Raw genomic sequence first — 14,429 nt, forward strand, 5'->3', positions numbered from 1 at the left:
AAGTTCATGCTCCAAAATGTCTGTTAGTCTATAAGGTGCCATAGGATTCTTTGCTGCTTTTACAGATCCAGACTAACACGGCTACCCCTCTGATACTTAACTCCTACAGAATCTGTCTAGGTTTTATACATGCAAGTAGGATTTTGGGAGCTTTAGTCAGTTCTATATAGTACATTTTATATCATCTAGACAGAATGTGTTCAGTAAAACTACTGCTTCCTTCCATTATTACTGAGTCTTACTGTATTCCTCCAAAGCTATGAGAAATCTGAGACACCGCATAAGCATCTAGGATGCATTGCACTGAAATAGGCCCTACAATTCAAGCTTCACCTGATGAATATCCCAAGACACTGAGAAAAGCTTACCTGTATACCGTGTTTTCTCTATGCAGGTCTTCCAAGCCACAAAGAATCTCTGCTGCATAAAACAAAGCTCTCTCCTCCTCAAAGCCTGGGTTTCCCATGTTGTAGATGTGGAACTTCAAGTCACCCCCATTCATTATAGTCAGAACTAAACACAGTGCATCTTTTGTTTCATAGGCATAGGCTAAGTTAACCTAGAAAGATATTTGTAAAATAGCACTCACAGTTCTGTCATAAGGTGTGTTGCATTGCTAACTTTTGTACATTAAAAGTGACAAAGTTTGACAACAGTGTGTTGTAAGCAAAGCAAAGTGAGGAGAAGATATGAGCCTTCTTGCAACATCAAGATTGTTTTACAAAACCACAAAAAAACCCCAGCAATTAGAATATTATGGACTGATGTTTTGAATCCTCTGGGGCTCAAGCTGGTGCTGTAAAAATAGCTGTGTAGGCCGTACTTTGCAGTTGCGGCTCTGGCTGGAGCTCCAGCTCTGAGGCCCAATCCCCTCCTTACGGTTCAGAGCCTTAGTCACAACTTCAAAACACTGTCTCTACAGCTATTTTTGGAGCACTAGCAAGAGCCCTGGTGGCCTGAGTCTGTCAACCCATGCTGGGAGGCTTGCTCCCGCTTGCTCCAAAATCTATGTAGACATATTCTCAGTCACAGGACAGTAGGGCTGTTGACTGTCAAATCGCACAAACTCAAACAGCCTTGCCCCTCCTCCTCCCCGAGGCCATACCCTTGTCCCACCACTGATCTGAGGCCCCATCTCTGCTCACTCCATCCTCCCTCCCTCTGTCGCTGACTCTCTCCCAGCCTCACTCACTTTCACCGGGCTGGGGCAGGGGGTTGAGGTGCGGGAAGGGGTGTGGGCTCTGGACTGGAGCCGAGGGGTTCAGAGTGTGTGAGGAGGCTCTGGGCTGAGCCTGGGGCAGGGGGTTGGGGTGCAGGAGGATGTTCAGGGTTTGGGATCTGGGAGGGAGTTTGGGTGCGAGAGGGGGCTGAGGGCTGGAGCACAGGGTTGGGATGTGGGAGCGGGTGAGGGCTCTGGCAGTGCTTACCTCAGGCGGCTCCTGGAAGAGGCAGCATGTCCCTGCAGGCTCAGGCACGGCCAAGTGACTCTGTGTGCTTCCCCTCCCTTCAGGCACCGCCCCTGCAGCTCCCATTGGTTGCGGTTGCCAAGTGGCTGGGAACTGCAACCAATGGGAGCTGCAGAGGTGGCTCTTGGGACAAGGGCAGCGTGCAGAGACCTCCTGGCTGCCCCGAGCCTAGGACCTAGACATGCTGGCCGTTTCTGGAAGCCGTGTGGAGCCAGGGCAGGTAGGGAGCTTGCCTAAGCCTCACTGCGCTGCTGACCAGACTTTTGGCCTATTAAAATCTCCCTGATTGCTTTCAGTAGCAACCAGGAGATTGAGGCCAATTCCGGGAGATTCCTGGCCAATCTGGGAGGGTTAGCAACCCTACAGAACAGACCAGGCCCATCATATTGACTAGATGCTTCCTGCTAACCAAGCCCCATCATCTCAGTCTTACTGGGCTGAGCCTCAGCCAGCTCGTTCTCATCCAAATCCCTCTCTCACCCAGGTATTGGGAAATCAGGTAATCACTGGGGATAAAAATAGCTCAGCCTGACGCAATCCCAATACAACTGGAGACTGCAAAGAGTAAACATTTTAAATTCCCTAAACAGAAGTAGCCACCACATTTGGTGCACATCTCTCACATGCTGCAGGTAAAACTAGAGTCAGCTGAATGGAAAAGAGAAGGGCTCAGGTAAACTGAGTAAACATTATACAGTGGGCCAGCTTCCGCTGCCACTAGAAGTACCATGAAGCCAATTGGAGGTACTGAAGTCAACAAGAATTATGCACAGGGACTCAATTCAATACTCACTACAAATTGACTATTGACTTTTTCTAAAATCTGCTTTTCATTTAATGCCATGGATTCGCCTTTCCTCTTTTTTATTCTCTTCTTCTCTAATCTTTTGCAGGCATACATTTTCCCTGTTGCTCGGACTTGGCAAGCACAGACCTAAAAATTAAAGAGAAGGGGAAAATGATTACTTGGGTAGCTTAAAGAAAATACTCTTGATCTATAAAGTTCAGTACTTTGCTGCCTGATTTGTCTGCAGGCTTTTTTAAGGGCTTGCTAATGGTGTGAGAGGCAGTGTGGCCCACTGCGTAGGGCACAGGACAGGGCATCCAGAGTTGGGTATGGATACTTGCCCTGATTCTGAAACTGACCTGCTGGGTAAATTTAGTGTAGTCACTTCACCTTTCTATGCCTGTTTCCACTCCCATCCTTTGTCTCTTTCGTCTACTTAGGCCATGTCTACACTATCTGCCCATCGGCGGTAGTAATTGATCTACTGGGGATCGATTTATCGCGTCTTGTCTAGATATGATAAATCGATCCCAGAATCAACGCCCATGCTCCACCTCAGCAGGAGGAGTAGGCGGAGTCGACGGGGGAGCCATGGCGGTTGACTTGCCGCAGCGAGGACGGCCAGGTAAGTTGAACTAAAGATACTTCAACTTCAGCTACGTGAAAAATGCCCCCCCCGCCCCCCCAGTGTAGACCAGCCCATAGGGTATGTCTACACAGCAGAAAGATTAACCTGGCAGCAAGCTTCAGAGCCTGGGTTAACTGACTTGGGCTCACACTGCAAGGTTAAAAAGAGCAGTGTAAACGTTCAAGCTTTGAGCCCAGGCTCGGAGACCCTTGCTGGGTTTCAGAGCCCCGGCTCCAGCCAGAGCTGAACATCTGCATGGCTATTTTTAGCACCACCGTGCGAATCCGAGTCAGTGAGACTCACTGACGCAGGGTTTTTTTGCTGTGTAGATGAACCCTTAGATTAGACACACTCAGGGCAGGGCCCTGTTTCATACTGTGCTTTTAGACTGTGCCCTGATCTAAGCAGAGGCCTCCAGTTGCTATTGTGATACAGATAATAACGGTGTGAGCATGATTCAAAAGTAACTAACAGACAAAACAAAAGAGTCATTTCTGTAGGTGACCCTTGAGGGTTATAAGCTTATGAAATGTTAACAGAAAACTGTCAGCAATTGAGTGGTTAAAACCATCCTCTTTCTTATGAAAAAGATTTCTTTTAACCTGCAGTGCCTGTGAGGTGAGAAACATTCTTAACAGAAGCTTTCAGAATTACTCACCTCCCCAAAACCACCTTTTCCTAGTACCCTGTACTGCCTAAATGTGTTTTTCGTTACTGGTTGCCTGAAAGAAAAGGAAATATAAAAAGAAACTCTACATTTAATGCACTCTCTAAGATTTATTTATTTCAGATCATACTTTCGAAAGAGCAAAATAGCTAGATATTGTAGAATCATATTATGTCAAGGTAATCACATTATCTAATAGACTATACAATTATGTAATCACATTACTGCAATACTATGTATGGCTTGAACTTTTCAATTCCAACATATTAAGCTGTAATAAAATACAACACATTAGTGAGTCACTGGTGTGCAGCACAATTTCTGACAGAGTCTTAGGACTAAATGGGGACCTGACTTTCCATCATATGGAATTTTTTAAAAAAAAACATCAGGAGTCAGAAGAGTTTGAAAAGACACAATCATTCTATGAACCATCTGATAATTCTCAGGTATCTATTAAGGGTCAAATCTTGCCCCTTCCTTCATGGGCACAGAGTGCCTTACCTGAGGTGGAAATCCTTCAGGCTCACTGGACTGATAGGAAGCCTGTGTCCCCTTTGTGTCATGCAGCCAAGCTTCTCAGGGACTTCTTCTGTGTCCCATTGCAGTGGGATTTCGTGAGGGAAGGCAGGAATGGAATGGGCAAGGAAGAGGGAATTGAGCAGCCATATTTGTAATTTAGACTGGCCCAACTCAGTCTCATGTAGTTGTCATGAAAGCCTGTTGTTATTTATTATTTGTATCACCACAGCACCTAGGTCATAGACCAGGACCCCACTGTGCTAGGCGCTGTGCAAACACAGGCCAAAAAATTAGTCCCTGCCCCAAGGAGCTTATAATCTGCAGACTGGTTTTCCATTCAGGCCTGTTTCTATAATTATTTTAGAATAACGTCTATAGACCTTCATCTCTATTAAATGTTATACAATTTTTCCATGAAAGTCAGGCCTCCAACCCTAATTCTAACATTTACCTCCCTTACATTTTTATAATTTGCTGGAGAACATTTGATTTCAAATATCTTACTTTTTAAACCACCACTCTGTCACTAAGGCATGAAATAAAACTATATTAAAAGCGACTGCTAATGAATATTCATATGAACCCTATAGTAGCTTTGTTTTGCTGCTGAAGGGCAGTCAAGTGAGCACAAGTTAAATAGCATAGCTGTGAGACCAATACAAGGATGTGGCTGAGGATAACAAAGGAAGTAAACATTAAGGTGAGCCATGTTCATTTGTGCTCTATTTAAAAAAAAAAACCAACAAGGGTGAGGGAGGGAGAAGGAAACCTTATATAAATGAAATGGGAATGGACCAAACTGGATGGGGAAAATGTTATTTTCAAGCTTCTAAGAAAATATTGCAAACACTAGTAGGGTTGAAAGCAAATTAACCGTGATAACTACATACTTGCCAGTGTCCCTGGAATAAACTGAGGGTTTAACTGTTCTGTTGAAGCCAACAGGCTGTCAGAACGAGCTGTTAATCATTCCATGCTTGTGAAGTTGTCTTTGTTTAATGCTGGAAAGCGCTCTTCAGCTTCCTAAGCTGAGTGGGCTCATCTGATGTCTTGTCAAGTTTATTTTTAAGGGGCGGGGGGTGAAGGGGGGAATAAAAATCTTCAATGCATTTGACAAAATTCCAAATCCTAGATGTGACAGTAGACTGAAAAAGGTCAGACTTGATAGGAAACATCTGATCTTTTTCAATTTGAGTGGAAGAAAGAAAATAGAGCATAACAGTGAACACTGGATGCTGTGGTTTTCATGTGGAATATGGCATGTACTGACCTGAAACGACTGACCATCAGCCAAATGGTATTTAATTTTACGAGCTAGCTATTTAGCTGGTGCCATTGACACAGCTCTGTTGATTTCATCTGAATTATGTTGATTTACACAAGCTGAGACTCTGGCCCTAAATCTTCTCTTGTAATTCAGTTTGTGGAAAGTGTGGAATTCCTTTAACTCAGAGTGACAGTCACCATTAGCCAGCAGCACCAATTCACTGTGGCACCAGCCAACAAAGAATACACGTTTCTTTGTCTTGGCAAGTCAAAGCCCCTAAAGATTCCTGAAAATGAAGTATGCCTGGAAATGTGTACCTAACAATTCTGGCTCTAGGACAAACATGCTGTATTTTCCTTTGTTTTATAAAAACAGAAATAGCGGGTCCTCCAAAAAGTTATCATAGCTCTGTCTTGGTCATGAGCGTTCAAAGGTTAGCTATGCAAAGGGATGGCTCAAATTGCAGTGTTTTTTTTTTTTTTTTTCAAATAGTACCCAGTGTACTGGAAATTAAACACTACAACACACTAGCCATATCTAGGTTGTTTTTCTGTTTTATTATTAACTTTTCTAGCAAGCAGAATCTGATTTAGCATTGCTTATCATGCTGTTTGCAAATGTGAAAACTGGAAACTCGATGCATATCTAAATCTTCACATCACAAACACATGCAGGTGGGATGTAACTGCTAACGTGAGTCATTTAAAAATATTTGTAACAGGATGCAAACATCTATTTGCTTGCAATGAATAACTTTTAGTGACAGGGAGCACAGTAACTATTAGGGCAGAGATTTTTTAAGCCACATAAGTAAATTTGGATACCCAGCTCCCATTAATTTTAATGGGAATTGGGTGTCCAAATTCTTCCAGCAGCCCTGAAAATCTCATCCTATAGGTCTATGTTGCACAACCCACATTCTACAATGTGGCTTCCCAAAGTGTTATCTGTGGCCCACGACTTCTCTATATCCTGGTCTACACCTAAATATTAAATAAACTTAGCTACATCACTCAAGGCTGTGAAAAATTACATACCCTGAGCAAAATACTTGGGTCAGCCTACTGTAGATGCAGCAAGATCAGCAGAAGAATTGTTCCACAGACTTAGCTACCGCTTCTCGGAGAGGTGGCTTACCTTCATCAATGGAGAAACCCCTTCCGTCAACGTAAGAAGCGTCTACACTACAGCGCCACAGCGGCATGGCTACAGTGCTGCAGCTATGCCACAGTATCATTGTAGTGTAGACATATCCTCACTATCTTGAGGAAAGTGGTATTCTAGAGAGTAGAGGGAAGGGAAGGAGATTATTCCTGAGTCTGTGCTCAAACAAGGAGGACCACTGCTATCTTGGCTATAGTTGGCATAGGCTGGTTCATGGTTGGCGGGCTCAGCAAGTGGGTGAAATGGGATCTACCACCGAGATAAGTTTGATTCTTATCTGGTTTCGTTCTGTAGGACAAATCCTCAATGTGCTTTTTGACCCTTCTAACAATGGGCACTTATGACCAAATACGAAGCTTGGGGAAGCCTTTCTGAGAAGAATGGAAATCCTGAAGCACAGCACAGGGGAGCAGAGAGCATGGCATAATGGGTCTTTGTGAAGGGGAACAGAGAGAACGGAGAAGGGCAAAATCTGAGAGCTGTTATATGGAGTCTAGGAGGTCAGAGGGAAAGCCAATGGGAGGGGAGGTCTACTAAATGCCTGGATGGTCAGGTAAATTCTCACTACAATAATTTATGACACTTCCTCCATTCCTCATCTCATCCCTTGTAATTTTACATTCTAAGATAGTTCGTAACTCAAAGATAGGGCCAAATTCTGCTTTTTATTTAAAAACCAGTGGGAGCAATGCATGCTTTTTTGACAGACTGCATAGTTTTGCATAGAAACTGAACATATATATATATAAAGAGCAGTGCTTACCTTTCCAACCACTTCCACTGCAGAAACCTATCAAAGTACATGCTGTTTAGGTATTCTTGAAATGGCTCTCCACTTAGGTAGTCAAGGACAGATCTGTCTCAGATGAAAAAGATATATAAGCATTTTATAATCCTGAACTTGGAAAAAAGAAAAAAAAAAGAAATTCCAGTCTTGCTCTAAAGCAATGTTGCTTTATTTATTTCCATCTTGTTTTATTCATGGTTTTAATCAGTAGGAGCTACAATGAAACAATGTGCCATGTACACAGTACCTCACCATGTGTGGTACTAGTGTGGCACCACGTTGACAGTGGCACTAGTTCTGAACCTCTTCAGCTGGCTGGCATCAAGAGCCAGTAATAATGCTAGCTAACAGTGAGGTCACATCTAGGGGGGCACGTAGGTCTTGATCCAAAGTCTGTTGAAGGCAATGGATTAGGCTCTTAGCTACTAGGACAGTTAATAAATTCAGGAGGGGGCCAAACCAAACCCCTTTGGAGTCAGTCTTCCTGAATTTTGGGGAATGTTCAGATCTGGACTCAAACTTTCTGGCACGACATCTCAGTTATCGAGTGACCATCAGGGATGCTGTTAGCTAAAGCAAAGGAGTCAGTCATAATTCACGCTTTTGGCCCCAAAAAAGAAAAACATTACTGAATTAAGCCAAAGGACCCTGCCCAACAGCTATGTTGCTAGTGGAATGAAGAAAAGGAAGAAAGTAAGGATGGCCCTGTGGATGTGGGCCTGTGTCAGGAAGGGGCCTGTGGATGGTCATGTTGTGGATGCAAAGCTTTGGTAGAAAGCCAGTGAAAATGTGCCGGAGAATTATTGTGTGATAGGCAGCAAGTGGCCAGAGGCAGAGAGAAGTCCTGTCAGACTGTCTGAGGGGCAGGGCTGAGAGAAATAAGATGAGACAGGCCTCAGGCATTGACGTGCAGGGTCTGCTGCTGTATAGCTGGTTGCTGATCTGTACTTTCAGGTCCCTGCTGATTGGTGTGCTAGTGCCTCTGCTGGGATGCCATGGGGGGAGGGGAGGTAGTACTGCTTAGCCCAGAGTGGAAGACACACAGCATAAGAAATGAGAGTTGCTCTCCCCTGGTCTCAGAGTCACATCACAGTGGCCCAGAGTTACATGAAGGAAAAGGAGGCATCTAATTATATACAGTCTAAAATTAGTCAGTCAGGGCTCCTCTGATAGCTCATGGTCTCCTGATTGGCTAGCCTGCTGGAACTAGTCTTACCTTGTGACCAACCAGTGCAATGGAAGGTATTGAAGGCTTTCTAGCCCAATACACTTTAATTTAGAAACGCTTTTCAGAGACAGAACATGACATCCAGACAAGTACTGGTATAAACCTGCCAGTGATGAAGACATCACACAAGTACCTCTCTAAGTAGAACGCAGTTCTGAGAGAAAGTAAACATTTCTGTGGTATTTCCCATTGAGGAACAATTGTGCTTTGGGACCAGGTCTTTTTGTTATCTAACCGATATGGTTCTAGAGCTGAGCAAATGATTCATTGTTAATAATGTATCTCTTGAATTTAGCTTTTCTCCATTTGTTAATTGCCCATGGGCCATTTTTAATTTTCTGGAATCTGCTGGTTGTTTGAAATTATTTCCTAGTAATTCTTGTTCTGTGGATTGTGAATGAGCAGTTAGTTGTCAGTATTTTACATTCAAAATTCCAATTCAAGTTGTCTTGGTTAGTTTTGATAGGACACACAGGTCATGTGGTATATGTCTCAATGACAGGAAATAGTTTTCTCAGAAGTGTAGTTTACAGAAGAAAATCTCAACATAAGCGGGTTACTACCAAAAAGAAAAAAAAACCAAAACCACAGCTAGACCCAACAAGATAACAGTGGTACATGCCACAGTAGCTATTAAAAAACAAAACAAGAGAAACACATGCAAACATATATATTTCTCCTGCGGATCTGTCTTATTCATGGAGCTGTATTTGAAATAAATCCTTGCTACAGCACATAAAGGCAGGCAAACATCACATTTGTATGTGTCCTTTCCCCGTCTGGGTTTGACTATGCGTGCTTCCAAAATTAACATGGTGCAATACATTTAGCAAACACCAACAGCAAGTTTTTAAAACTTTATTTTGAGCCCATTCCAGTTCATGTGAAATGATCAGCATTTTTATGAATGAGGTTTCATAACCATTTATGAACTGAAACAGATAAATTAGCCAGTTATCTCAAACTCTTCTGAATACAGAACTCAGCTCAGTGGTGTCCACAGCTAGCCATCTAGTAATTAAAAGCTTCACACATTGTAACAAACAATGACTGCCTTTCACCAGTTATTTGCTTTTTTGTTCCCGTTGTCAGCATCAACAAAATACATTTGACAGTAAAATTGATTTCAGAAACGGAAACCGACGTCAGGTTTTTTACGTCAAGCACAGCTCTGCCTTTGTCATCGTCAGGACTCCTGCACTCAACTGGGATAAGTTAATATTAATATCTCAATGGACACGAGACCAGTGCAAGTAAACCAGTTTGTTCTAATGGAGGGCCAGAAGTAATCCGCACTTTTCCCCAATGCAAAGCAAAGCTGAAAGCAGAAAAGGTCAATAACAGGAGCCAAATCCGTGAATGACACCAGAGCACATTCTACAAATCCCCATTACATCATCTAGGGAAAACAAAATGTGCTCAGCCAAAGACCACATGGGCCTGTTTTAGATGTTTCCCCTCTCTTTGTATTTTTGTTGGTTTCTGATCTACTGGCATTACACATACTAGGATCAGTGTTTGCGAATGCAAATTGCATACTGGGAACTTTAGGACACAATAGCACAATTGCTTCACCTCTGCAAAACTGATAAGCCTTTTCCCAGACAAAAAGATTAAATTGTGCACATACATTTCAACTTCATAGACAGACTGATGGTATTATTTTTTTTAAAATCTCCATCCTTTTGTTGAAGGTTTTCAGGAAAAGCCATGCAGGCAACGTTTGCACATTCCTCTGTCTAAATGGACTGCATAACCACTTAATTTTTATTCACTTTGAAACAGAGATGTTTTCTTTGGATTCATTATCATTGTACCTCTTTTCACACAGCATGAAGTCTAGGGCTGGTTCACTTGGCTAGTACATTCTGTCAAATACCTGAAACACTAAGTTCCTGTATGTAGTCTGCATAGTGGAAGGGAAATATTTTCTATATTTTATACAGATGAAGCAATTTCATCACTTGTCAGTTATTTGTCTGAGAGTATGAATGTAAACTTAAGAAAACGCAAGCTGCAGATTCAAATTAAAATTTCTCCCCTTGTCATACATGGTCTTTTACAAGTCTGACCACTGCAACAGTGTGATCTTTGGAAGTCAAGTTATACTTACTTTGCACAGTGAGAAAACAGCTCTTTGCAGGGGCTGATTTCGAGTTTTTCCTCAGTCTGCTGGACAAGATCTTGACTGACTTCTGCAACATAAACTGGGGACTAGGGAAAGACAAAAGGAGCAATGTTATCTTTGTTCTAAGGCGCAACCAATTCCCTGCTAGCACATTAAGCCACGTTCATTAGCCAAACTCTTGGCCACTCTTAATTCAGCTCCAAGGGTTGTGTAAGAGCAATTGAGAACTGAGTCGTGCTGCAGAAAAGTATAATACTGTAGTAATTTGCTCTGTGCTCCACTGTACCCCCACACAATGCAATAACCTTTCATGCACTCTTCTATACCGTCACCTCTTCTTGATCTCCATGATATGCAAAAGATGCTGGCCTGACAATTCTATCAGTTCACAGACCACATTTTACATCCCATGAAAAATCTGCTATACTGAACTGCATAGGGACTAGTCCTTCATTCTTTAAAACAAAAGAGAATTCTCCCAGTGTTTTCATCTCATTGATGCTTCTTTGTGTTGTCTAAAAGAATCCATTTTTTCCCAGCAGGAGCTCAACATAAACCAAGAGCAGAGAGAATGTATTTTATTTATTTATGCAGATTTACATAATATTAAAAAGACACTTATACGTGGCTCTGGGCACCCAAACATAATTAGTAGTACAATCAAATCTCAGCAGCATTAAAATAATCATTTCAGACAGGAATTCTCTCAGCCAACTACCTACGAAAACTCCTTTCCATCCCTTCATTGCTGTTGGAAACATATCTTCAGTGCTCTGTGAAATCCCTGTCAAACAGATGTCTTTTGCAATGTGCCTGGAAGATCACCAAATTGTGACTTGTTTTAGAGACATTTTCACATTCCTAAGAAAACTGTGTAATTATAACATTTGAATGAAATCTAGCCATCGCTCTTTAGCTATTATGATAGCTATATTTCATTCACATTCTTATTTGGGTCTTATGCTTATTTACACGAAGATCGTCCCTTCCCTATTCAAATCAGTGGGATTTAAGCACCTACCCTTCTTCTGCTCCTTTGAGAGCCCAGCCATATGAATCAATCAAACCCCCTCAATACACATGCAGGAGGAGCTGTAACACTTTGTAAAGAAAAACTTTTCATTCATGAGCATGACCTCCAGATGGTGCTGAGTGGGAGGATCACAGCAGTTAATTACTCGCTTCTGACCAGATGGTCTGGGTAGCTCACGCTTGGTTTGTGATATCCTGACAAATATCATAATAAATTGCAGTGATAATTGAGCAAATGACGGGGGCAAAGGAGAAGGGGACAGGAGTAAGTAGGAGCAAATCCCCAGCTTGGTGGAAGCCGAATGAAATCTTTCTATTTTTCTCTGCTGAAATGAGAATACGTTTCTGATTACAACAGGGAAGCATATTCTGTGCTCTGCTGGAGTATTTTTAAACAGGGCTACAGTCTACAGTATTGGGCACTGGAGGCTCAGAGTTTAGCATTTTAATAAAATCAGTAGAACATGCTTGATGTTTTTGTCTTCGGTGGAAGATTTCCTCCTTCCCTCCATATCTCTAGCCCAAGAAGGTTGGGTGGAATGCCCTGTAAAGGTCATTATCACCACTCAACTCAGCCACAGGGTTTCTCTGGAGAGCAACATGAGGTGCATTTTCACCTGAGCTGGAGCTTACTGTCTCTACAACATTTCCAGCACTGCCAACTGAGGGACAAAAGACGAGGCTTGCAAGGTGACACCGAATAGGACCAAGTGCTACAAGCAGGGCCCATTGACATGATATGAACATTTTAACTGAACAAAAGAACTTCTAAATAATGACCTCAGACTTCATCAAAGGACCTCAAAGTGCACTACAACCAACTAAGTAAGTCTCAAGATACCCTGGGAGGTAGGCAGTATTACTGTACTCATTGAATAGATCAGGAAACTAAGGTACAAGGAGGCTAAGCCCAAATTTTCTCATCATCATTGCTCACTGGAGGCAATGGGAACTGAGGGGTGCAGAGCACCATGAGAAATCAAGACACTTATTTAGGTGCCTAAATATAGATTGTGTGTGTGTGACTGACCTGAGGCATGACAGTGAATGAACTGGAAACAAAACATAACATAAATTCGAAGGCATTTAAGAATATTCGTACAGGGCCTTATCCAAAGACTACTGAAGTTAAAAGGAGTCTTTTCATTGAGTTGGGTTAGAAAACATGCTAACTTACATGTTTTAATTAACATGTGGTTAACCCCCACTTAGCACCTAGTGTAGACAAAGACAGCAATGTTTAAAAATGTGTTAGTTGGATGTGGTTAGCAGAGCTGAAGCGAGGGGTAATGATCTAACACATGTTAGAACATTCCTGTCCATAATTAGACAGCTAATAAAAATGGCCTGATTCTCAAGAGGTGTTGAGCATCTGTATCTCCCATGGGTTTTCATGGGACCTACAGGTACTCAGTATTTTATGCGACCTGCAGGCATTCAGCACCAGAAAACAAAGCCTTTATTTAAGTGCCAAAATATTGATATAAGTGCCTAGCTTTAAGCATTCATTAGAACACGTTGGGTCCATTTCCATCCCCATTCATACAGTCATGCTCTCCATTTCTCCTCCTCTGTCTGGGATCAAGTTAATATTATGGCACTAAACACATCACATTTTGTCTGAGACTAAAGTGCATGACAAAATGGACCCTGCTAGGGCCACCATTCCTCCTCCCCACCCCCCGCCACATGCACACATGACGCGAAAGTGTGCAGGGGAGACCCCTCACACACACTCTGGTGAAAGTAGGACCCAGATGCACCTTCTCCACCTTCACCTTCCTTGGAGAAAAACTGCAGATAGCAACTAGCTAGTAGGAGCAGCCACAGAGGCAGCCAAGGCAGGAAACTTTGCACATTCAAAGAACTTACTGCAGTTTTGACTGGCCATTCTCTGTTCTGTGCCGATTGGCTGTTTGCTGCAACACACCCTTTTCTTTTGCCTCCCAATTTCTTCATCGCAGCTTCACTCCACACCTGCCTCTTGTACCTTCCATGCTCTCTCTTCCTCACACTCATCCCTTTAACATCTTCTCTCCCTTCATTTAGCTTTCCATTTAGCTCATCTCCTCTGAACTAACCCTTCCCCCCACTCAAAAAAGAATTGGAACTAACAATGTTTGCTGCCATCACATTGTTCATGCTGCTTGTGTGTCGTAACTCTTCCCCCCACCCTGTCTCTGACTGCAAGCACTTAGGGGAAGGGACTGTTTGCTACCATGTTTGTACACCACCTAGCACAGTAGGACCCCACTGTTGCTTGGCCCTTAGGCACTACTGTCATAAACATGATAAACAGTAACAATATTAGGATATTACACTTTCCAAAAAATAATAAGCACAATTTTAAGAACCATTTTAATACGTGAGGAGACTGAATTTGGGATAAAGTGAGGGGAGAAGGAAGGGAAGAAAAAAGAATCTGAGAACTATTTACAAGTACAGTTAATCGCCCTTTCTCAGCCCAAGTTCATGAGAGACATGGTCAGTGCTTAATTTTTCAAAAGCACTCGCAACTGACCTTTGAATCGCTCTTCTCCTTTCTCCCCTCTTAACAAATCAACAGCAAACGAACAATATTAATGGAAGTAAAGGCATCTAAGAACACTAACATTCCGCACTTTTTAAAAGGAAACATATGGATGGACCGGAGCCCAGTATGTAGTGCAAACAGTTTTACTAGACCATTCAATTTTCTTTAACAAAATACATTATTTTTTCATGTGCAGATCATTTTCCAAGGAATTATATGT

General features: G+C 42.5%; 1 protein-coding gene across 5 annotated transcripts in view; it reads right to left on the reverse strand.

The window, feature by feature from the left end:
- The window catches only part of GRK5 (G protein-coupled receptor kinase 5), a 232,592-nt gene that overhangs the window by 38,080 nt on the left and 180,083 nt on the right, over positions 1–14,429 (reverse strand). For 3 of the 5 annotated variants that reach the window (XM_032780769.2, XM_032780766.2, XM_032780767.2), the window contains 5 exons: positions 10,630–10,730; positions 7,265–7,357; positions 3,540–3,603; positions 2,260–2,400; positions 369–559 (listed from right to left, as the gene is read on the reverse strand). In XM_032780769.2, coding sequence (XP_032636660.1) covers positions 369–559; positions 2,260–2,400; positions 3,540–3,603; positions 7,265–7,357; positions 10,630–10,730 — 590 coding nt within the window. Of the gene's footprint in view, positions 1–368; positions 560–2,259; positions 2,401–3,539; positions 3,604–7,264; positions 7,362–10,629; positions 10,731–14,429 lie in introns of all 5 variants that reach the window. The other 2 variants (XM_032780768.2, XM_075072511.1) reach the window with 2 other exon arrangements.

Source organism: Chelonoidis abingdonii, chromosome 15 (genome assembly GCF_003597395.2).
Source record: "Chelonoidis abingdonii isolate Lonesome George chromosome 15, CheloAbing_2.0, whole genome shotgun sequence".
Taxonomy (NCBI): Eukaryota; Metazoa; Chordata; order Testudines; family Testudinidae; genus Chelonoidis; species Chelonoidis abingdonii.